The sequence below is a fragment of the Micromesistius poutassou genome, assembly GCF_964030765.1.
Source record: "Micromesistius poutassou genome assembly, chromosome: 3".
Taxonomy (NCBI): Eukaryota; Metazoa; Chordata; class Actinopteri; order Gadiformes; family Gadidae; genus Micromesistius; species Micromesistius poutassou.
Window position 1 is genome coordinate 7,977,370 of NC_140273.1, and position 24,889 is coordinate 8,002,258.

Sequence of the window (24,889 nt, forward strand, 5' to 3'; positions counted from 1 at the left end):
CTATATTTATATATATATATATATATATATAGAAATATATATTAATGTAACCGGCAACCCCCAGGTTGGTGGATGTCAGTGATGGTCAATTAAATTTTCCTTACCAGAGTATTTATTTATGTGTGTGTGTGTGTGATGTGGGAGTGTGTGTGTGTGAGTGCGTACACGTGTGTGTGCGTGTGAGTGCGTGTGTGTGAGTGTGACTGCGGTGTGCCTGCGGTGTGCGTGAGGTAGGGGCGTCAGCGACAGCGGCGTGCCTGTGTACAGGCGTCTCTGTCAGGCTTGTGTTTTCACACGGCTCCGCGTCCTGAAGGGATGGGCCCTGTTACGCTCCCAGCCTGGAATCCTGACTATGCGCCGCCGCCAGGAGCTAACAAGAGGCTTCTCTGTGTCCCAAAGAGCCGCTCCGCAGGCCTCTGGCTCCGTCATAAGACGCTCAGAACTCCTCCCGGAGAGTCGCGGGAGATATAATGCTGTTTCTGTTTGGTGGTGGTGGTGGCGGCATGGGCTGGGGTTGGAGGAGGAGGAGGGGGAGGGGGAGTGCTGGTGGAGACGGGGGTGGAGGGGTGGTAGTGATTGTGGTGGTGTTGGAGGGTGTTTGATGGTGGTGGGTGGAGATATATTGGGAACGATAGAGTTGCTAGCGGTGGTGTTCGAGACCCTAATTGAAAACACGCAGTGGCAACTTGTATTCTCTTTTTAAAATGTGTAATTAATTCATTTGAAATGAAAAATCTAAAAAAAACACTGCGCGTGAAACACGGAAGAGAGTGAAGCCACGACGGCGCCCTATGGCGCTGCGGACGACGGGAGTTGTAAACGGGGGTAGGAGGGCAGGGTTTCAGCGCTGACAGGTCCGTCGGGGGTGGGGGGGTGGTGGGGGATATGGGACAGAGTGGGAAGGACGAGGAACAAAGGAAAAAGAGAAACGAAAACAAGGACTGGAAGAGGAGTACGAGTGGGGGGGGGGGGGGGGACCCAGGGGGGGTCAAGCTAACATACAATCACTTAAAGAAAGGTGACACTGGATATGTGAGACTTGTCACGCGAGGCTAGACCAGACGACAGGCAGTGTCAAATAATGACGGCTCAAAGCCCCTGCTCGTCAGGTCGCACAGCGCCGTCCTAACTGTCGCCCGCCGTCTTTCATAATCGCACGTAAGCGCTGGGAAGCGTTTCTCATGAGACGGTTGTGGCGATAGGCCCGTGTTGTGTCTTCTTGCAGGCTGGCTCTTCTGTCGGGCGGACAGCCGGCGTTGTTATGAGCGTGTCTAAACCACGACAGATGTCCCAGATGGCCGCGTTTCACGGCCACTAACAGTTGGGGGGGAAAATAAATTGTGTTTAGTGTAACCAGGCTTAAGGGTTACGAGAGAGAGAGAGAGAGAGAGAGAGAGAGAGAGAGAGAGAGAGAGAGAGGAGAGAGAGAGAGAGAGAGAGAGAGAGAGAGAGAGAGAGGGGAAGAGAGAGAGGGAGTGAGAGCGATAGGGGGAGCGAGAGGGAAGGTGGGAGTGAAAGAGAGAGGGGTAGAGGGGAAAAGAGAGAGAGTGACAGAGAGCGAGAGACAGACAAAGAAGGTGTGGGTATTTAAGGGGCCCTTGGGAAGGTGAGATGATGTCCGGTGCGTTTTAAGGTGAGCGTTAAAATGGCGGCCGGTCACGGGATAATTGCTGGGAGCGGCGAGTCGGAGCCCCGAGCCGTCATTCCAACGCCGTGCGTGCCGACCGCTCTGATTGCCCCCGTGGAGGAAGAAACACCAAAAAAACACGACATACAACCCAGCCCGGCAATTACCATCCCTGGGAAAAGAATGTGTAACTCAAGTCTCCCCGCCAGCCGCCAGCACCAGGCTGGGCTGGGACGCAGATGGACGGGGAGCGAGGTGGCTCCCGAGGTGGAGAAGGGGGAGGGCTTTGAGAAAAGAAAAATGGATTTGGGGGTGTTAAGGGAGGGAGAGCGACAGCTGAACGGAGAGGCATCGGTGGAATCCGTTCGGCGGTGCGACGAGCCATATAAGCAGCACGTTTTGGAGAATGTGTGTGCGGCTGTCACACACACACACACACACACACACACACACACACACACACAGTCTCTGAAGCGAGGCTGCTGTCTCGGGTGCGTGGGGACTCACCAGCTGAAGCCGTGCTTGTTGGTGGGCGTGTGTCTCTCCAGCAGGGCGGTGAGCTTCAGCAGGGACAGCTTCTGCAGCAGGTTCATCTGCAGCACCGACTGGCAGCCGATCTGGAGCTGGGCCGACGCCTGGCTGGGCCGGTGGGAGCTCTGGAAGCTGGGCCAGCGCAGCTTCTGAGGCCTGGGGGCAGGGTGGGGGAGACGATGGAGGAGGAGAAGGTGGTGGTGTAAGGAGATGGAGATATGGGGGAGAGGTGGAGAGAAGAGGAGGAGAGATGGGGTAGAGAATAGGAGGGAGATGGAGAAGAGATGGAGGATGATGAGTAAGGGACAGAGATGGAGGAGATAGAAGGGGAAAACAAAAAAGGGAATGGATTGAATGTTAATTCTGGAAAATCAACAGGCTGCACATCTAACACCTTTTCTACACCTATTGTTAAATTTGACCCACGGACATATCAATAACTTCTACAAGATAAGTGCAGGAGCCTAATTGTTTGGTTTTTATGTTGATGGTTGATTTATGCACAGATCAATTAACAGGCTGTCCTTATAATTAGAACCCGCTTCCCGAAATGCACTTCAGACTGCGGGTTGCAGCCTAACTGAATAACTGTCGCCATGGACACCAAGAAACATCCTGGAGGTTACATAAGGAAAGCCATCTCCAAGCGTCCCCTGATATATTCTTCCAAGACGAAATTCCTCTCTTTGTTTTTAAACATCAGTAATTCTTGCCCTCCTTTTGCCTTTCGGCATTCATCTTGTCATTCTGTCTCTTTCTCCCTTGAAGGTGGCTTTGTGTCCGGGACTATTCATGGCTCGGAGTGAACACTTGGCAGAACAGTTGTTGTTCGGCCAGAGGAGCACTTTTCAGTCGACGGTTTAGCATGCATTCCCGAAACATCCGTATCCACGTTTTATTTGTGCCTCGTCACTAAGCGAGTCTGCGTCGTTGAACCTTTTCCAACACTGTTTCCTGGAACAGTCCTAATTCCGTTCAGACATCAAGATCGCAATGCACTCAAATAAATGGATGAAGTGCTTTGTCATCATTTGTTAATATATACATTAGTATGGATACTGAAGATAGCTCGAGTCACGCCAACCCTCCCTGCACATCAGCACGCCACAAAAAACCACAACCCAGCGCTCGCGGCCCGCTCCACCCACCTGTTGGTGCGCGTGAGCGACGCCCCCACGCCAGAGTCCCTCCGCTCCCGCATCCCCTCCTCGCCCTCCCCCAGGGGGTTCCCTGTGCTGTCCTGGTCGCTGCCGTGCTCCTCCAGCCGGTTCTGCAGCGGGGAGGACGGGCACGGCGAGGCCGAGTCCAGCGCAGAGTCCGAGTCGCCCTCCTCCTCGTCCTCCTCCTCATCCTCCTCTTCGTCCTCCTCCTCCTCCTCCTCCTCCTCCCCGGCCATGGCGTCGGACCAGGCGTTGACGAAGCGCTGCAGGCCGCTCACGTGCTGCAGCACCTCGTCCAGCTTGCGGCCGTCCGCCGCCTCCTCCTCCTCCTCGTCCCGGCGGGGGGGCACGTTGTCGTAGAAACTCAGCCGGCTGTCGGAGCCCGCCGAGCACGCCGAGCTGTGGCGTTGCCGCCGGCGACCGGGCCGGCCGCCCCGCAGCACCACCGGGTTGGCATTGCTGTCCTCGTTGTTGTTGTTGTTGCAGCTGCCGTCCTGCTGCAGGGCCCTGGGGAACGTCCCGGGCTTGTGGCCCTCGGGGAGGAAGAAGAAGATGACCCGCTCCTCCTCCTCCTCCTCCTCCTCTGCTCCCGGTGCCCTGTCCGCGGCGGGCGGCTGGCCGGCGGCGCGGTTGTTCCTGCGGTTCTGCTCGCTCACCCGGGGGGCGGAGCCGGCCTGACCGGGGGACGCCGCCGTCGCCGGGGCCGACTTAGGGGTCGGGGGCGTGGCGCCGGCGGCCCCGGCGGCAGCGGTGGTGGCGCTGGACGTCTTGGACTGCTGCCGGAGGCTGAAGGGATCGAAGCCCTCCAGGTACATGCCGCCGCGCTTGGTGGAGCCGGCCGCCGTGCTGTGGCTGCGCGCCCGTGTCACGGGGCTGGGCGTGCTGACGGTGCTGCCGCTGCTGGCCTCCGACTGGCTGCTGCCCGTGCTGCCCGTGCTGCCGTTGCTGTTCTGCGTGGAGTAGGGCACGCCGCGGTTGCGGTTGAGCGTCATGGTCTGCGCCGGGTTGCGGTGGCCGAGGCTGGCGATGTCCACGCAGTGCATGTGGGCCAGCTTGTCGTCGTCCAGCCCCTGGCGCGCCACCGGCCCGCTGATGTCCAGCCTCCCGCCGCTCGGCTTCTTCTTCCTCTTGGAGGAGGAGGAGGAGGAGGAGGCCGAGCGCAGCCGCAGGCTCTCCATCCTCTTGAGGAAGCTCTTGGCTCGGGAGCGCGTGCTCTTACCGCCGCCGCCTCCTCCTCCCGTGCCGCCGTCCTCGGCCCCGCCCCCCTCCCGGTCCAGGCTGCCCAGGCGGCCCGTCCCGCCACGCACGTCGAAGGTGAACTGTCCTATCAGCTCCAGCGGCGACGGCGGCGGACCCCCGTCCGAGGTGGAGTCCTCGTTGGCGAAGCCCGAGCCGCCCGTGCCCGACGAGGAGCACATGCTCGCCACGGAGCTGGCGCGCGTGGCGCCTGCCGCCGGCGACGCCGCCCCCGCCGGGCCGGCCGGTCCGCTCTTGCCGTCGCTGCCCGGCCTGCCGCCGGCGCCGGCGCCGCTCGCGCTGCCGCCGCTGTGGATGGAGCCCACCTCGGGCTGCTCACTGAGGTCCGTCAGCACGCTCTCCGAGCTGTGGCCCTCCCGCAGGGACGGCGGCGTGGTGGCGGAGGCGGAGGCGGAGGCGGAGGTGGAGGTGGAGCAGCTCTGGTCGTGGGGCTGGGGGGAGAACTCCTGGCCGGCGAGGGAGGAGAAGACCTCCAGCTCCTGGTCCAGACGGGACCAGCGCTTGCTGTCCCGCTGGAAGGTCCAGCGGCCGCTGATGGCGCAGGGCTCGTCCTCATCCGAGTCCTCGCTCTGTGGGGGAGAGAGGGGGGGAGAGACGTTGAGTGGTTTCTAATTCTTGGTCCGGTGTTGGAGGCTGCTTTCCAACCAAAGCGGGCCGATAAGCACTTCCTTAATCATTTGGACGCTCTACAATCAAAGCCATTGTTGGATAGGTTCAGTGGCGAGTTGTTAACCACTCTCGAACACACACACACACACACACACACACACACACACCCCCAGTCCCCCAACCCAGTTAATCTGTGTTCAGCCTCGGGAGGAGGACGTTCTGCCGTGACCCCCAGAGTTCACCCTGCAGCCGGCCAGGCTAGGGTCAGCCCCCTCCCCTGACACACACACAAACCGACGCAAACTCCCACACACACATACACACACACACACTCCAGCGACACAATAACAATAACCTAAATAGATAAGAAATACATATGTACTCAAGTCAGGAAAACAAGTCACACACCAAAACAAACAGCGTACACACACACACACACACACACACACACACACACACATACACACACACACACAGTTCAGAGCACAGAGCACGGGAACTCAGAGACCTAAGAGGTGAGTTCTTCACGGTTAGAGGTGGCGACCAAAGTCCATAAAACCAAACCAAAGACAACACTTTAACGAGCCCCTTCGCCCGCTCCCCTCCTCTTTGATGTGCGCCGGTCTTCTGAGGAGGCTGTCTGCGGGACTCTCGTCTAAAAGTGAAATACTCTGAGCCACGGTGCCGTGGTTTAATGGCTTAAACAAACAGCCCTGCTGCAGTGTAAGTGGAGGAGGGGGGGGGGGGGGGGGGTCGTAATCCTGGTATTAAAAGACAAGGGAGAAAACGCTTTGTCTGGGCGACATCTTAAAGTCTGTCCGGTCGTAAAGGGGGGTGCGACAAAATCGCGGCCTATTTAGACGTACGGTCACGTTACAGCGGAGAAGTCGCGCAAGTTACTATTGTAACGACGCGGCTTCATATGCGTGCGTACTGCCTGGGGGAAATTTGGTCTGCGACTGCGACCCTGTGTTCCAAAGTTGAAAAGTCTAACCATTCACGTCATCTGTCCAGGATTCTTCGTTCTCCGAACGGGCCAACGACCTAAATGGTCAGACTTTTTGCAAGGCTTCGTGGAAGCCGAAGTGATGCTGCAGGTCTGTGATGTATTTTCCCCCAACATGTGAACGGGGCAGCACTTCGGACGGTTCCGCCGACATGCAAGCCGTCTTTTAATGTCTTCTCAACAAACCACGGCCTGAATATTAGCTATCAAGGATCTGTGGTTTCTTTCATTCAATAAAGAGGTTAAAAAACGACATGCCACAGCACACACACACACATTGAAAAAAGGGTTTATGGGGACGCGGGAAAGGCTCTGCGCATTTCCTTTTATGGAGGGCCAAAGGTATGAGGAAGTATTTGAGGAGCCAAGCGAGGGGGAACACGTTTTGGGCTGGCTACGTGGCGGGAGGCCCTTGATGAACACGGACCCTGTGTTCATTTGAACCTGAAAGCGATCCGACCCTGCCCGGGGTCCCGTCACCACAAAGCTGTGGATGGGGAATACAGCAGCGTCGAGATGAGAGGAAACACTAACTGCTCTGCCCTGTGGCCCTGATATACAAGGGGGGGAAGATGGACGCTTTGGGTGGGATGTGTGTGTGTGTGTGTGTGTGTGTGTGTGTGTGTGTTCTAATGTGTAATGAACATTATGCCTAAACAACCCACTTACTTATTTTATGTGTGTGACTACGTGTGTATTTGTGTCTGTTTGTGTGTGTGTTTGTGTGTGTGCCTACGTGTGTGTGTGTGTGTGTGTGTGCCTACGTGTGTGTGTGTGTGTGTGTGTGTGCTCTTTCGTTTTATGACAATATGCCTAAACAACCTCACTTTTTTATTGAATGTGTGTGCATAAGTGTGTGTTTGTGTGTGTGTATTTGTGTGCTATTTCGTTTTATGAGCAATATGTCTAAACAACCTCACGTTTTTATTCAATGTGTGTGCCTACGTGTGTCTTTGCACGGTGTGGGTGTATTTGTGGGCGTGTGAATGATCGTTTTGGTGGTTCTTGCAGCAGCTACAATGGAAATTAAGGCAGAGCACAAATACACAATTCCCTTTTAAACAAAATATCTGTACAAAGTAGCCTAATTAATTTAAAATATAAGTGTGTGTGTGTGTGTGTGTGTGTGTGTGTGTAGGCTTGCGCAAGGCCACTTACTCTCTTTCTCTGTGGCGTTATCTCTAGTCTCATGAGAGCACATTTGTTGAGGGTATTCAGTCTCCTGTGAACACACACATACACACACACACACACACACACACACACACACAAGTTAAAAACAAGCCTTTAGACAATCACATATTTCAACCGGAGACCTTTTTAACCCCAACCACAGCTAACTTAAGAGTGACAGGAAACAGGAAGGAGGGAAGGAGGAAAGAGGTGACAGAGGGAGGGAAAGAATGGCGGCTCGGAAGGAGAAGAGAGGGGAGAGAAAAGAAGTAGTAATGAGCTGGTGAGTGAAGGAGTCCAAACACAAGATGGAAAGACAGAGAGAGAGACACACACACACACACAAAGAGAGGGAGAGAGAGAGGGAGAGGGAGAGAGAGAGGGAGAAAAAGAGGGAGAGAGGGAGGGAGGGAGGGGGAGCAAAAGGGTCACACAGTCTCAAAGGAATAACCAGTGGAGAACATGTGGGAGGATTGGGACTTAAAACATGACTTGAGGAGGAGTGGAGAGAGAGAGAGAGAAAGGGAGGAGGACAATTAACAAAAAGTAGTAATTGGGAAGAGGAGCAGGGAGGAGAAGAGAAAAACCGAGAGAGAGAGAGAAAGTGAGAGAGAAAGAGGGGAGAAATAAACGGCACCAGAAGAGAAAAGCAGAAGTAGAGAGAGAGAGAGAGAGAGAGAAAAGGAAGACCGGTGGACTGGGGCAAAGGGAACTGCTGGGGGAGCAGCTTACACCCCCTCCTCCCCCCTCCTCCTTCCCCAGCCACCTGGCGGGGAGGGGTGCTGGGCGGAGATGGTGGGGGGGGGTTCTCCCTCTGGAGAGCGCTTAAAGCAGATCGTGTGACAACAATGGGGGGGCGGGGGGAGGCATGGAAGGATGGAGGAGGGAACTTGTGCTGGGGAGGGAGGGGGGTGGGGGTGAGGGAAGGGGCTCTGGCTTGGCAGGAGACGAGACGGGGTGGTGAGATGATGTCTTCCAGATGTGCGAGAGTGGGAGACCCCTGCTGTGGTCTACAGCTGGAGCCTGATAAAGGAGCCCAGTCCATTAAATAGTCATTATAGACTGGGTGCTTGGAGCCCGGGCCATAGGCCACAACACACACACTGACCCAGGGACGACTCATGGCTTACCCCCCCCCCTCCCCTCCCACACCAATAGGGGTTTTGTGTTTTGGCAGTTGATTTGTAACTTTACAATGTGCCAAATGCAACTCGTTCCTTTTGATTTGGTTGGAAATGTCTTTTCATTATGACTGCATTCATTTTATACCGCTGCATCAAACCTGGGTGGAGTCTCTATGGTAGGTTATGATGTGTTTATATCCCTTTACCCTCCGATGGCTGAGAAGTTAATGGGATTTGACTGATTGTTTATATTTAAAGTTTATTATTGGTAAATACTGGTAAATAAATATATATGTATATGTATTTATATGTGTGTGTTGTTGTCACATAATGAAGCACAGCAGAGAACCAATTTAAGGAAATAATTTTCCGTTGTTTACTAAAATAGTGCTTGACTGGACCTCTGGGCAAGGCATCGGTACGAGAAGAGGGGAGTCTTCAGAACCTGCAGAGGTATTCAACCCTTATCAGACTCCGCAAACCACAGCAGCATGATTCACAAGTGGTTGCATGCGACTGCGTGTGTTTGTGTCTGTGTGTGTAAATGTGAGATTCTGTGTCTGTATGCGAGTTTGTGTGTGTGTTTTGGAGAACATATGTGTGTTTATGTGTGTGTGTGTGTGTGTCTGTGTGTAAATGTGAGATTGTTTTGGTGTCTGTGTGTGTGTGTGTGTGTGTGTGTGTGTGTGTGTGTGTGTGTGTGTGTAAAAGGGCTCAGATGGATCTGAGCCTCTTATCTCCCTCCTCTTTCATTGGATCAGAAACCCTCGACCACGCCCCCCTTTGAAGCTCAGCCATCATGGAGTCATTTGAGGGAAAATCGGGAGATAACGGAAAAGGAAAACTAAGAGAGAAGAAATATAAGGTGAAAAGAACAACCCATATATGGAGAGCCAAGGAACGAGAGAGAGAGAGAGAGAGGGAGAGAGAGAGAGAGAGACAGAGGGAGACAAAGACAGAGAGAGAGAGAGGGCGAGAGAGAGGGAGGTTGTGTTTGGAGGCTCACCTGCAGAGCGCCTCGATGGCGTCTCGGTCCAGGAAGTCGTGATCTCTGGTGACGGAGGTGATGTCGATTGGGAACTGGGCGTCTGGACCAATAACGTGGTAGAGAGACACAGGAACAGACAGGGAACGAGAGAGAGAGAGAGAGAGAGAGAGAGAGAGGGAGAGAGAGAGAGAGAGACAGACAGACAGACAGACGCAAGATTAGCAAGATCATATTCCTGCCACTGATAAGATCCCCGCGCTTAGATATAGCTTAAGATACTCTCCTCCCCCACCCAACTAACCTCCCCCTCCCTTCCAGCCTCCCCCACCCTCTCAATATGAATGGGGTCCTCCACCCTTAACCCCCCCGGCCCCCCGCCCAGCCGGGGTGCACGGCTAGGAGAGGAAGTAGCGTCTTAGCGGGCCAAACAAACACAGCTGCAGCTTGCCTTTAGACCTCTGTGGAGGGGTGGAGGAGGCCAGGGGTGGAGGCGAGGGGTGGAGGAGGCAAGGGGTGGGGTGAAGTGGGGTGAGGTTAGATGGGGCGATGGATATTACACTAGATACTCAGGCCTTTCAAACTGATTTGGTTTCCTGTTTATTCTCGAACCCTTTTATATTCGCCAATATATCGCCAATACACCACTAACACGCGTGACGTTTACCGGCTGTTAGTTCTTACATTTTCACAAACTCAAATTATAATTGGCAATATTTCAACTGTTACAGTATAGGGTAAGTACTTCTCGCCAAGGTACATTCTAATATATCCTAAACAAATTCCAGTTGCTTGGGGCAAAAACTGACTCAACAATACTAAAGTAAACTGAATTGAATTGCATTGTACAGTGAGTACAACAGCTCATCCACAGGGACAGTTATCAGTCCTGCTTCTTAACCGCAGGAATGAGCGCTCTAGCGCCAGGGATCTGTGATCTCTAGGTGAATGCAGGTGGCGTGTGTAACGCTGTAAAGTCTCACAATGCGATGAGTCAGCGCCGTTCCGATAGCCACAGCCCTCGGGGGTCCGTCGGCAGCGATAAGACCCTGACCGCCTACCAGTCAAAGGATAGACAGGCACCGCGGCAGTACTGTACTGACCCAAGGGGCTATCTGTGTGAGCTTATCTTCCTTGAGCCCGACCACACAACAGACACGGGGGCGGGGGTGGTGGGGGGATATAGATTGTCTTTTGGATACAAGGGAAGGAAAGGAGAAGAGAGCAGGGAAAAAAACCTGACGATGAGACTGTGTTGAAATTCCTTAGCTGGCTGTGAGTAAGCTGGCAGCAGATCTGGATAAATGGGGGTTTCAGAGTGTGTTTGTATGTGAATGTGTGTGGTATGCTGTCTTAGCTTTATCCCCCCTGTCTAGGGGAAAGAAGAAAGGGAAGGAAAAGAAAGGCTGAAGATCTAACTCTAGCAAAGCCAGTGGGGTTCTCTGGGAATAGAACCAGCAACCTTTAGAGGGCAGGGTTGGTCCTGCCTTTAGCTGCGCGTGGCCCCGATCAGATGCTCTGCAGTTGCAGAGCATTTTGCAACCTGCAAAAATGTAGTGTGCACCTCCCTGCCTTTTTCTTAAAAGCCTACAGTTAGAAAAAAAAAGAAAAACGCAAGGGGTTCAGCAACGCAAAAGCAGCGAGGAAAAAACACTTCATTGGAATTGGAAACACTTTAAAAAGCCGCCCCAGGCTGCTAAAACACACTGTGTCTGATTGGGGCCTGTGGTTGTATAAATACTGTGCAGATAGCACTATAGAGGAGCAAGTCACGCTCTATGGTATGGTTAACTGCGTTCGGTCAATGTTCATTTGAAAGTGGAGGAAGAGGTGGAGCATTGTCCCTGTCAACATTCTGGCTGTGGGTTTTACTTTAAAACTAGTAAGTTCTTGTTTGGTGTGTGTGTTTGTCTAGTGTGAGCTATGGTCAGGATTAAGAAGAGGGATTTAGTTGTTTATCTACCTGCTCGGTGAAGTAACGCATTGACGCCAAGCGTTAACTCCTACCTTACTCCTCAGGAATGTTCTGGAGTGTGTGTCTGTGTTTGTCTGTGTATCTCAAGGTATTTTTATTTAAAAATGAATATTATTTAATACAGCAATTCTCCACAATTAGCTTAAAAAGCATAAATTTGTCCCGTCTGAAGGAACTATAATAAAAAACATGATAATTATCACTATCATGTATTTCTTTGGCTACTAGTGACTGTAAAGCAGTCAGTATATTTCATTTGGAAACCTTTAAAACGACACAGCACTGACATAAACAATCCACTGGATTAACACCTCTATGAGAACCAAAAGCTGTGATTCTGGGATCAGTTCTCACCGTGTTACATTGTAAGTAATACTTGTTCAAACGTGCTATAGTGTTAGATTAGATGAGATGCATGTCAAGGGAAAAGTATAATCTCTAGGAAAAGCCAGACACCATACATTTAAATAAGACGGCAGACAAAACAATTATTCAACGTTGTACATAGAAGAATAACTTCAACGTCCCTAGTGCTTCATGGACTGAAGGGGCTCTGATAGGAGCCTGATGAGATTATGATAGGGGGGGTATAATGGGGGGTCTGGTAGGAGTCTGATGAGAGTATGATGGGGGAGGTCCAAGAGGAGAATGATAGGGGGTCTGATAGGAGTCTGATGTTCGGGGTGTGATTATTTGGGGGGTCCATACCTTCGTAGAGCTGCGCGTACTGGGGGAACCCTGCAGCCCTCAGCCAGGTGCACGCCTCCTTGGCTTCTATCTCTGCAGAGACGGGAGACAGACAGAGATAGGATGAGGACGGATGGGACACAAGAGTTTATCACGTTCATCAGGACATCCGTCGGCTGGATGGGAGTGAAAGACAGTGAAATACATCCCAACATAACAGCAAACATCATGAAAGTAGATAAGAAATACAATCAAATATATACAGCATAAATCGATCAAACATAGGATCAAATATAACAGCAAAAGTCTCAAGTGGATCAAATATACAATCAAACTTGAGTACATCGTCAATTAATTTAAAATGTGAATCCATAGTTAATGTTCACCATAACTTATGACTAATCTAATGTTACATAACAACACCACAAGCCTTGTATCAGTTGTTGAAGTACACCAGACAATTGATTCGCCTTTCAGTCATGAACCCTTTCACCTTTTTAGCCATCTCACTCGCCACTCAAATGATGCACACACACACACACACACACACACACACACACACACACACACACACACACACACACACACACACACACACACACCCCTCAGTAAAGCTCAGATTCAAGCACACACACAAACGCAACACTTCTTTAACACACACACACACACACACACACTTCTTTAACAAACACATGACACACATTGTCCGGCCACTGGGAAGTGTCCAGCATCACATTTACAGTGTGTTGACATATTGTCAACGGCTGACTGACAGCCACCACCCCTCCTTTGGCAAGGAGTGTGACATTTGGGCTTGTTCTGCTAAGTACCCAGAGTGGATGTTAGGGTTTACTGTGTGTGTGTGTGTGTGTGTGTGTATTGGAGTGGGGGTCCTCCCTATTATCTGCAGAAGCTCTTTAGATCGTATACGCCAAATGGCAGCCCCCAGCCCCCCCCCCCCCCCCCCCCCCCATGATGGTCTCTTCTGATTGGCTAACGCTCCACAGACACCAGTTTGGACAACCGAGACGGCAGACGTAGAGTTTCTTACCCCCCTCCGCCACTGGCTTCTGGTCCCAAAGGAGTGTCTGACTTTACGGTGGGAGAACATCAAGTATGGAATCAGCTCCCTATTGAGAGTGAGCCGCTTCTACGGAAGCTACATAGTTCTAGACAGAAGTTCTGGACAGGCCCTGGCTATCCTTAAAGTCCCCATTTACAGAAGGTGTACTTGGTGTGAACAGTGTAAGTTCAAACGTTGCAGACAAACTCAAGTTTACACAAGTTTACCTCAAATACCGGGTTGAATTGAATTGAATCCTGGGTACAATCTCTGCTAACGCAGATTACCACGTGTTTATATCCCTTTTCCCTTTGAGTGGGAGAGTCTGTGATTCTGTGTGATTTCACTAATTATTGGTTAAGGGATGCAGAGTGGTTAGCTCCCTCCTTAGTACAGAGACAGAGAGAGAGAGAGAGAGAGAGAGAGAGAGAGAGAGAGAGAGAGAGAGAGAGAGAGAGAGAGAGAGAGAGAGAGAGAGAGGTTCCACCTCATTTCAGAGCTAAATGGAAGCCAACGGCTCCCATTTCTAACTTTGGCACAAGGACACACAAAAGCAGAGTGTGTAGTGACCACAGAAGGAGGACCACAAATTGATTTGTTTGGTTTGAACACTAGATAGAAAAGGAGAGACAACGCAAAAAGAGAAAGACGGACAGAAAGAGAGGAAGAAAGAACGATGAAGAGACAGCAGGCGAGTGAAAACGATAGAAAAAGAGGGACGGAGACAACAAGACGGATAGGAGAAGGACAGATGACAGACAACATGCTAAACATGGTCGATGAAGCGCCCAGGTAACAGACTCTCTGGGAGGGAGAGATACGGAGAGGCACGGCGGAATAGAGCAGGCAGCGGCCCTTAAGAGCGACCCAGAGCCTGAGCCTGGAGCGTACACAAGCATTTACATACCAACAACAAGCCCAGACGGCAGACACGGCTCTGGCAACAAGGTGTGACGTGAGCAAGACACAGTTCTCCCCAGCGCGCCAGGAATTCCTCGAGCCAGCCCGGTGACACCAGCATGTAAACGGGTGTCAAACAGCATTAACAGACATGTTTTACAGCTCATTTGTGTGACAATAGAGGCCCGCTTCTCTCTCTCTCGCTCTTGACTGGCTGAGAATTCCCTAGGTTTTCTGCGGTGGTGTTTGCTGGGACCAGTACCGGTGTTTCCAGAGTAAATTGTGAATGGAAGAACACCCAACATTCTTGGAGGCCGGCATGTTGCATGGGGTGAGGGCTGCGTACGCATGCGTGTGTGTGTGTGCATACAAGTGTGTGTGTGTGTGTGTGTGTGTGTGTGTGTGTGTGTGTGTGTGTTTGCGAAGGCCAAACTCATGTTTAAGCGCAGACCACTAAGGAGACGTTAGAACAATTGTAATGAATATCAAAGACAAGCCAACATGGACCTCCCGCCCCACCCAACACACTTGAAATAGGAGCTCTGAGGTCTGGGAAGGTTTAGCGTACGGTCTGGTACGATTATTTGGTCGCAGTGGTCCAGCTCAGCTACCTATTTCTTAAAACATATGTTGCTCTCTGACACTGTATGACCGTCTGATAAGATAATACAATATAATAGTCATTACAAACATGTTCTAAGGTGTTGCGAGGTCTCTATTCATACTCTACTTCTTACTCAAAATATGTTTCTGTCTTTTGTTTGCCTGCAGGAAGCGGACAGGGGCATCTGGCACAAACAACCTAACAATAGAACGACAAGCTTACACACACACACCCACACACAGACCCACACACACACACACACACACACACACCGAGAATGCATCAACAATGCATATATCTGGGCTGGTACAAAAAAAAAGATTTCCGTTGCATTCTTATGGTGAGACAGAAAAGTGTCTAAATTAAATAATAGAACAGAAGACCATCGACCATAGACCATTTCACTTTACTAACTCCTGCGTCCTGATGCTTTCCCTCACCAATGTGAGTTTTAAAGGGTGTGCATCCTAAATATTCTGCACTTCCAAACCATATTCCTCATCCCTAGCCAAGCAACTACCTCACTTCCTCTTCCTGCTTCCCTCACAGGAAGAGATCCGCACCCCCCCCCCCTCTCTCTGAGACCACCCGGCCCCTGAAGAAGCCCCGCCCTGGCTTGTCTTGGGGTCTGGAGAATCGGCGGGGAGCCGGCCAAGGCAAACAACGTCTCCGGCGATTGTGTGTACCTAGCTAACGTCGTCGTAGCGGCAGGACACAATGAGGCTCACCGCAAGATTGAAGCACTTGTCAGTTGGCCAGGCCAGCTCTTTCTCCCCCCCCCCCCCCCCCCTCTGTTGGCTGGCGGTTAAAGAAAGAGGAACGTTGAGTCACATCAGCTCCTCAGAAAAAAGCCACAGGTTCTGAAGATACTGGTCCGAGGTCGTCGTGTGTCACAATGACACGCTGTTCCTTGCGGGCGAGTTCTTTTGAAAATGCCGGCTACTGCTACGGCGCCACGCATTCCTCCCGTACATCTGGTTATCTTGTAATTAGGTGCCTCGCTGCTGGGAGCACAAACCGATGGTCCGACATCCTCAAAAAGATATTCAGTTGAACCAAAAATAACAAGAAAGACTGCACTGTGCTCTCTCTCTCTCTCTGCTGTTTTATCCCCCAATAACTTTAGATGCAAAACAGTGGGAGGTTGACCAAGCATGGACATTCCGGCAGCATCTGTGCTCACACACACACACACACACACACACACACACACACACACATGCTTGTGTATGTATGAACACTGAACACATTCATCTTAAAACCCTACCCCTTTCTCCCAATTAACTCTTATTCTCTAATGCTCATTTAATGGAAGACAGAGAGACAAAACTACATTTCTCTGTTCATACACACACACACTACTCAAGACAGACACACATCGAATACTGACACATACAGGCACACACGATATACAGAAACACACCTCACATGCAGAAACACACATCTCATACAGACACACGCTACATACAGAAACACACCTCACATGCAGACACACAACATACAGAAACACACCTCACATGCCGACACACACACTACATACAGAAACACACATCACAATGCAGACACGCACTACATCCAGCCACACACATCCCATGCAGTCATGCACGCGTGCCACCAGCACAGAGTCATTTGAATTGGAGGTTTCAGAGCTATTAAACCCACAGCGGCTGCTCCAGTCCCATGATTAGCTGACTGAAACACATCCAGGTCCCCGGGTCTCTGTCTGTAAAACAACGTTTTATGGCTTCAACGGTTATAGAGGAAACCGTTCTCGTGGGAGCTCAGGGGGGTTCCCAACCCCGCTATAACGACATTGTGGCATTATATTTGACTTGGCTGATATGAACAGACCGACGGAAACCCTTGAGGTGCAAGTGTGTGTGTGTTTGTGTGTGAGTTTGTATGTGTGTGTTACCTGGTCTAGGCAGTGTGTATGTGTGTGTGTGCGTGTGAGCATGTGTGTGTCCTGGTCCAGGCAGTGTGTTTGTGTATGTGTGTGTGTGTTAGGCAGTCAGGCAGTGTGTTTGTGTATGTGTTAGTGTGTGTGTGTGTGTGTGTGTGTGTGTGCCAGGGCTGATTTTACAGCGGTGAAAGACAGCCGTAAGGAGAGCAGAGAGAGGTAACAGCAGCGAGGAAAGCTCTATCCTAATAGAGATCTCAGACGGATCACAAGGGGCGGGGGTTTATTTTGGAATGCAGCCAAAGTTGAACTGCTTGCAGGGGAGGAGGGGGGTCAGGCGTGGGGTGGGGTTGGACCTAATCCTAACCCCCTATGTCCACTGTTCAGTTCTAAAATTACCCCCAAAAAAAGCACCCTGTGGTCTCTCTCTCATCTCTCTCAGTTCAACTCTGCTCTCCCCATCTTCCTCCTTCTCTCTTCATTTATCTTCCCATCCTTCTTCTCAGTTCAACTCTGCACCCTCCTTCTTCCTCCCCTCTTTCTCTCTCTCCATCCCTCTACTCTCAGTTCAACTCTGCTCCCCCCCCCCTCTCTCTCTCGCACTCTCCTTCTCCCTCCCTCTACTCTCAGTTCAACTCTGCTCCCCCCCTCTCTCTCTCCATCCCTCTCCCTCTCTCGCACTCTCCTTCTCCCTCCCTCTACTCTCAGTTCAACTCCACTCACCCCTTCTGCTCTCTCTCTCTCGCGCGCTCTCTCTCTCTCTCTCTCTCTCTCTCTCTCTCTCTTCCTGTGACAGGAAGTTCTCACAATCGGCGGCCAGAGTTTCCCTCCAGCGTGGCGGAGGCAGGTTGTGGTCTGGCCCGGCTCCCAGCAGCTCCCGGGTCCACGGGGGCGTGGGCTGAGCCGGCTCCAGCAAACAAAGCAATCGCCTCAAAGACTCCTGCTCTAGATATACGGCAGGCCGGAGGTCACCCATCTCAATACAATTAATGAAGGAGTCACCGTCTGGCACTTTGAAGTCCTCCGATTAGGGCCGACTCACCAACCACCTCCATGGTGAGTCGGGTTCCCCCGTTATCAGGATTTATCTTATCCGTATTTACGGGGGAGAGGGGGGGGGGGGGGGGGGGCAGGGGGAGGGGGTCTGAAAGTGCAGACTGTCAAACAGTGTAACAAGCCCCATCAGAAGTTTCTTATCACCTCCAGCGTGGCGCTCTCTGCGTCTCAAGGGCCCGCCGAGTGGGGCCCCCAGACAGGTGAGGAGGAGGGATAAAGGCAGCTCCTGGGGCTGACGGCGGTCTACACAAGAGAACGCTCTGGTCGAATGTGAAACTAGCGTATCGGCCTCTCCGTGGCGACAGGGGATGGAGCAGCGGAGGAGGTAGGTAGGAGCGATTGAGGAGGGGCCCGATGACTGTTGGAGGGAGGAGAGTTCTTGAAAGAAGAGCAGGAGTCCCACAGAGGAATGTCAACACGGTGTGGTTTGAGGGGTGTCGGGTGGTGGGCTCATCTGTCCTTCCTCCATGGTCCTCACGGAGGAGGAACGTGAGACGGTCGGGCCAGAACAACCAGAACACCACCATCTGGCTGGTTGTAGGATCCAATCCCCCCAGGACACACACAACATACACACACACACACACACAGGCTCACACAGACCAGAATATAGTTATAATGAACCATGCAGTTCCATAGTACCATGACACATAGCCACCACCTGTCAGCTTACACACATACACAGGCAGCCAGCAAGAGTGACAGCATAAAAAATAAAGAGATGGAAACTGAGAGGGAGAAAGAGAGAGACAGTGAGAAACAAGGAGATAGACAGTGAGAAACAGACTCAAAAAGAGAGAGAGAGAAACACAGAGAAAGAGAGACAAAGAGAGACCAATCAAGAGAGAGAGAGAAACAGAGAGAGAGAGAGAGAGAGAGAGAGAGAGAGAGAGAGAGAGAGAGAGAGAGAGAGAAGGCAGCTGGCCCAGATGGATCAACGCAGGGCTAACCCAAAAGGTCTCCCAGTTCCCCTGACGACAGATTTATGGTCTCTCAGAGCTCCACCGCTCCTTGGATCAGGTGACCAGAACCATGGCCCTCTTCACCCCTACGGCCCTCCACCCCGACCCAGCAGGGGGGGGGGGGGGGGGGAACCGGCCCTGTCCCCTGCCACAATCAAACCACCAATGATCGACCGGCCGTGTGCTGATCAACATCAAGTCAAAGTCGTGGCCAGGGAAAAAAGGATGGGTTGAGAGCACAAACACTGAGATATCTGGGTTTCTTCAGAGGACAGGGTGCGTGTGTGTGTGTGTGAGTGTGGATATAAATCCTTCAGATAAGGCCCCAGCATACATCCTGTTTGACAAAAGAAGCGCAGATGGATGCTGCAGCAAAGGCCAGACCCTCCAGCCCATGCATGGCAGGAAGAGAGACAGGAAGTCTGTATTATGGTCGGTTTACTTTTTTATGAAAAAGAGAAAATTAAGGTTGAAATAAAGTTTCAACTTTAAGAAGTCATTGGTATATAAAAGTCCCTGGTTCTACTGCTGCTCGTTGGCCCAGCCAGCTGAATCTCGGCTGGTCTTAAATGACATTAAAGCACGGGGTTACATATTCCCTCTAAAACCTACGGACGGGTGTGAACAGCCGAGGGAGTAGAAAATAACCCGCAAGTCACGGTTCGTCTCCCAAAATCGTCTTTAAAAATAAGGCCGCATGGAGCGCTCAACAGACGCTGCTCCTCTCAAAAGGTTCGGGCAAAAGGCCATCGAGTCCCGCTGACTAAACGCAGCCTTTGAGAGGACAGGAGCAGGCGTTGTAAAAACATAAAACCACAAACGTATAGGCAACGGTATTGCACTTAGTTGACCCATAGTTATAAATGTGCAATACCTCCACCACATTGAGATGGGAGTAGAAAGCCCAATGCAGGTTTTTTCCCACTTATCTCCGTCTCCTGGGAGCAGTAGCAGCTCTCCACAGAGAGTTGTCTGACAGCCCGCAGCGATGCTGCGCTCCCCAGGACCCGGCGACTCTCCTTCACATTTAGTTCGCATAGCGGTAAGGATTCAGAAGAACTACCTGAAGATTTCAATAAACTCGTCCTCATTAAGAACCAACTCCAACGCTCTTCATACGGACAGACGTGCCTTCAGTATTAGTTAGTTTGATGTGCGTTAAATCTAATTGCAATGAATAGATGTGTTATTCAATTGGGTTTTTACTTACGAGTAAGTATCATTTCGGATGCCTGGGGTCTCGAGCGTGTTAAGAATATACTCCCGTGTTGCGCCCTTGGAGGCGACGGGTGTCCCGCGGAGGGGCTAAGGAGTCCACCTTTAGGGAAGAGCCCACATGATAGATCCACGAAAACCACCGATTCAAACCGCGTTCGGCTCCAGATACATCCGAGCGATTGTGCGACGCGGTAAATCCATGGTTTTAACTCTTCTACGTGTTCGAGTGAGTCAGTGAGTGAGAGAAGTACGCACAGACTGTGTTCTCCCAGCGCCTGCTGCTGACACGTATCCTGCGAGTGTGTGAATGAGGCTCCGAGCTGGAATGTGAATGGAGCGTACTGGTGTGAATCAGGCTTTAGGAATGGCTCATTCAGCCGTGGCTCCACCTCCAGCTGCAGCAGCCCACCTGATATACACCCCACACATGCCCCCCTCAGGACACAGCGCCCTGGCCCGGGACATGTAGAATGAGGTGAATTAGCCGGTCCATAATAACGCATTCCAGATTAAAGCGTTATATGGCGCGGCACTGATATGGTGAGAGCCGTCCAACGCGTAACCGTAACGCGTTGGACATGTGTGTGCCGGTTGCCTTTGTACGCCCGTGCACATTCAAATGCAATCAGATGTGGCTGTCATGATTAATTCATTGTGGAATTAACATAACATAAGTAATTTCTAGCTCGCATGTTAATGACAGCGATGTAGTGCCGTTATAAATGGCCAACAACGATGTTCGGATTTACTACATAATAACAGGCCTTACAATAACAACAATACCACGGACATAAATTTCGTGCATTGTAGTATGCCTATCTATATATAGATATAGATATATATATAATACAAGTAGATGTAATTTGAAGATAAAGCTGCTGTGGCTGTTCACGACGGCGAACCAACTCCCAACAATTCAATGATTACCATGCAACTTTAATCAGCCTACCTCCTTTTCCGTGTGTCCCCCGTGTCTCACCAGGCACACACACCTCTCTTCACCTCAGCTGATCGGAGAGGAGCCAGACGGTCGCCTCGAGTGGACGGAGTTTCATCAAATGTCTCTTTAGTTGTGTCCATCTATTTCCACATCTCTCTGTGCGCGTCTGGTCGCACGTCGCAAAATCATTCCTCATCTCCTAAAAACATACTTCACTGCCCGTCTGCAGACATGTTTACTCTCGTCTGCGGTTTGAATGACTTCCAGAATTGAAAGTGATTCACAGTCGAAGTGCCGCCGTCTCCAGCGCCCCCCCCCCCCCCCCCCACCCAGTTTGCATATCATTAGTTAAACAACGTGGCGACAACTTTGAGACGCTCCTTTGTTACCAGAGATTAGCCTGAAAAGCGCAAGTGGGGCCGTGAAGAGAAAAGCAACAGTGACCATAGTGCAGCAGGTATGGTAATGCCCCTGCGAGCCGCGGCCCTGTTCACGGTGAGATTATACTGGTGGACAGGCGCGAACGGATTCCCCAGTGAAACACCTAGTTGGCCGTATTACTACACTATGCCGTTGGGGACGCCTATCCATACGTGTTACAACGGGTTGTCCACTGTTTGTTTCCATTGAGGACATGAGCATTCATTATTTGTCTTTGCACTGGTTCTTCCAATCCAACTGGATGAGCGAAAAGGCAAACTAAAGCCCCCTTTGCTAGTCTCTAACCAGTGTTTTTTTTCCTGGATTGCACCATACTTTCACCTCCCTTTAAAGAGTGGAACAAATGACATTTAAACACATTGAACGCTTTCACCTCACCTCATCTGACCCCCATCCAGTCCAAACTCCCCCCAGCCCCCCTCTACCTCTCCCTCTCCCTCCCTCCCTCTCTCCATGTTCATCCCCTGCCATATCCCTAGGTGGCATTCATCTGGTGGGTATCATTAAAAAATAACTTTTATCACCATGGTGACGGCATGGCTCTGAGTCAGGCCCGGTTCTAATGGTCTGGATAGAACTAGCAGGGGGAAGGGAACCTGTAATCCAGAGAGAGAGAGAGAGGGTAGAGAGAGAAAGAGAGAGTGAGGGAGAGAGAGAGGGGGGGGGGGGGGGATGGATTGAAACCAGCCAGAGGAAACGATGAGGCACAGACTTGCCGGCTGACACAGCGCCCGAGAGAGTGTGTCGCCATGGTGATTCACCATGTTCCGCCCAGCGGAGGATACGAGACGCCATCCCGGAGGCTCCCAGCGCGTGCCAGGCTAGCAACCCGAGTGCTCACAGTGCAGAGATATTTAGCAGAAGCTTTTAACGGGAACGGCCCGACAGATGTGCGTGGTCTAGGAGCAGGTAAAAGGGTCACAGGGCGTACTGCGTCCCGCACGTTCAGCGGCGGACACTCAGGGGTAGAACAGGTCCAAACAACCACGCAAGACGGTCCTGCATGCAGATCCTTGACTGTTTGCTATGAGTAGTTTAGTCAGTTTCGGGGACGCCTTTATCCAACGAGCGAGGGGATTTTTGGTACAACCCAGGATTTTTTCCGTAGGAGTCAAACCAGCCAAACCAGAAGACTTATGGTGCTCCCTGGTTGGGTTGTATATGTATGGGGGGGTATCTGTATATATAGGGATTATGGAATTTCCATAACTTACATAAACACTGCAATTTGAACCAATTTGTTGATTGGAAGTCACCCCTAGTTCCCCCCAAACCAGACCAGAGACGTCAGAACAACACAACAGGGGTGTCATCTGTTATTTAATAATTAACAATAGTAGCTGGTCGTTAATATAATTTATTTGGCTTTCACAGTCGACCGCGAAGCCGCAGCAAAACATCATCATGGGGTCGGTGTGGAAAGACGACAGAGTCACAAGGACCGAACCGTGAACGTCATCAATCTCATGTGGCTATTGGTCACACATGAAAAATAATAAATGTCAGCCGTTTAAAAAGGATGATGAAATTATTGGGAATGGCTGATGTTGGAAATTGGACGTATTACATGGGTGAGGTAAGCACCATTCCATGAGTCATGCGGAGTCATCTGGTCGCTTTGACTTTTATACGACCAAAGGAAAATAACAAGTGCATGTGTGTGTGTGTGTGTGAGTGTGCGTGTGTGTGTTGAAGGTATATGTTATTCTTGCAGCGTTGAAGTGTCAGTGAATACTACAAAGCATTTGTGATAATTTGTACTATATTATTTACTGAACTACTTTAATTCTAATTATAGAGAAGTGGGAAAGAAAGTCAAAAAAAGCGAGAGAGAGAGAAAGAAAGAAAGACACACACACACACACACACTCAAAACCACACACAGTGGTAGTGTGGAAAAAACAAAAGGAGGGCAAAGATAAACACAAAAAGGCCAACCGATCAGACAAAGTTAATCCGCGCGTACCTCAAAGGCTCCCCAACCCGACCCTTCTCAAAGTCTCCCCCGTAGGAAACCCAGACGACCCCAGCGCACCCTGAGAGCGACTGGGGCAACACCCTCTACACTCCTGCACGCTGTGGCTTTCATCCCCACGTCCCCACAGACACACAGGGTGGAGGGTTTAGTGCACGTGAGATCAGAGACAGCCTGCCGCTGGCTTCAGGGCACACAGGGAGGGGTGGGGGCGGGGGGGGCTTCTGTAAAACCTCTCCTTCACACTGATTGGCTTGATCTCTGTCATGGTGCAGATACGTATCAGACACGCTTCTGGATAAGTAGCTGGTTAGCTGGGATGCAGGCAGTGGAAGTTAGGTTCATTACGACACAACGGTAGCTCATAAGGACATGTACAGGATACACAGGCGGTAGGATAGGCTGTTAATGGATAGTGCGTACAGCGTTTGATTCCCTGCCGAAAGGCATTGGGTTGGATGCCCTATGTCCGTAGTCTACCTGTAGACATTACCCTGACCTGCTCAGAAACTATATGTGAATTTACTGATTGACACATTGGATGAAATTGTCCAAATGACAAAATGGTTGTTTGGCATAAAACATTCAGGTATAACGATAAGGATCTACTGTCACTTGTCGAGGCTGCTATTATTGAACTGTTGATTTGCCGCCATAAATTCCCAGGTAGTTAAAGTTCCTAAGTCCTACATCAGCAAAGCAGCAGTCATTTAAGGTAATTTAAAGTTTAGATCTAAACAGCTCAGTGTAAAGATGTAATCTGTGTGGATGGAAAACTGGGGGCCATTTCTATTTTTGTTGTGGGGTGGGGGGGGGGAGCTGGGTGTCATGGGTTGTAAACTTTATTGGGTGACCCATGACCCCAGGCAGAGGGAAAGCAGAGGCTGAGGAGATGGAGGGAGGGAGAGAGAGGGGGACGGAGAGAGAGATAGAGAAAGGAGAGAGAGAGGGAGGCAGGGAGGGAGGTATAGAGAGACATAGAAGGGACAGAGAACTAGAGTCTGAGAGGGAGAGAGAGAGAGAGAGAGAGAGGTTTAAAAAAGAGCAAGAGCGAGAGATGGGGACGAGAGAGAGAGAGAGAGAGAGAGAGAGAGAGAGAGAGAGAGAGAGAGAGAGAGGTTTAAAAAAGAGCAAGAGCGAGAGATGGGGACAAAGAGAGAGAGAGAGAGAGAGAGAGAGAGAGAGAGAGAGAGAGAGGTTCAAAAAAGAGCCAGAGACAGAGAAAGAGAGCGAGAGAGACATAGAAGGACAGAGAGATACATTGAGAGAGAGAGAGAGCGAGAGAAAAAGAGAGAGAGAGAGCGAGATCGAGAGAGGGAGAGGGGCCTTGGGCTCAGCCTTCAGAGGGTTCACTGGGCGGACATGTTCGGCCAGAGGAGTCCAAACACCCCAGGGGGCGTCAACAAGAACCCAGGCACATAAACCCCCCCATCTGTCAGCTCACGTCACAACACTCTGCAATGACATCACTCTTTAAACACACTTTTATACTTGGCTTTTAAGTGACATGTTTTTAATATTTGGTATTCTAATGTCTCATCTCTCTAATTAGATATATTTTGTTATTTATTTAATATAATTATATATTTGAATAATATTTTATCTGCTTTTTTATGTATATATGTATCTTGTATACTGTATCTTGTAAGCAGTTGTAAGCTGTAAGTTGCACATTGTAAACTTTGTTTCATAAAGT

General features: G+C 50.9%; 1 protein-coding gene across 3 annotated transcripts in view; it reads right to left on the reverse strand.

Annotated features, from left to right (window-relative positions):
• Positions 1 to 24,889, reverse strand: part of dlc1 (DLC1 Rho GTPase activating protein) — a 92,587-nt gene that overhangs the window by 10,289 nt on the left and 57,409 nt on the right. For 2 of the 3 annotated variants that reach the window (XM_084465675.1, XM_084465676.1), the window contains 5 exons: positions 12,156 to 12,227; positions 9,494 to 9,575; positions 7,349 to 7,412; positions 3,307 to 5,144; positions 2,135 to 2,314 (listed from right to left, as the gene is read on the reverse strand). In XM_084465675.1, coding sequence (XP_084321801.1) covers positions 2,135 to 2,314; positions 3,307 to 5,144; positions 7,349 to 7,412; positions 9,494 to 9,575; positions 12,156 to 12,227 — 2,236 coding nt within the window. Of the gene's footprint in view, positions 1 to 2,134; positions 2,315 to 3,306; positions 5,145 to 7,348; positions 7,413 to 9,493; positions 9,576 to 12,155; positions 12,228 to 19,829; positions 20,118 to 24,889 lie in introns of those variants that run through there. The other variant, XM_084465677.1, reaches the window with a different exon arrangement.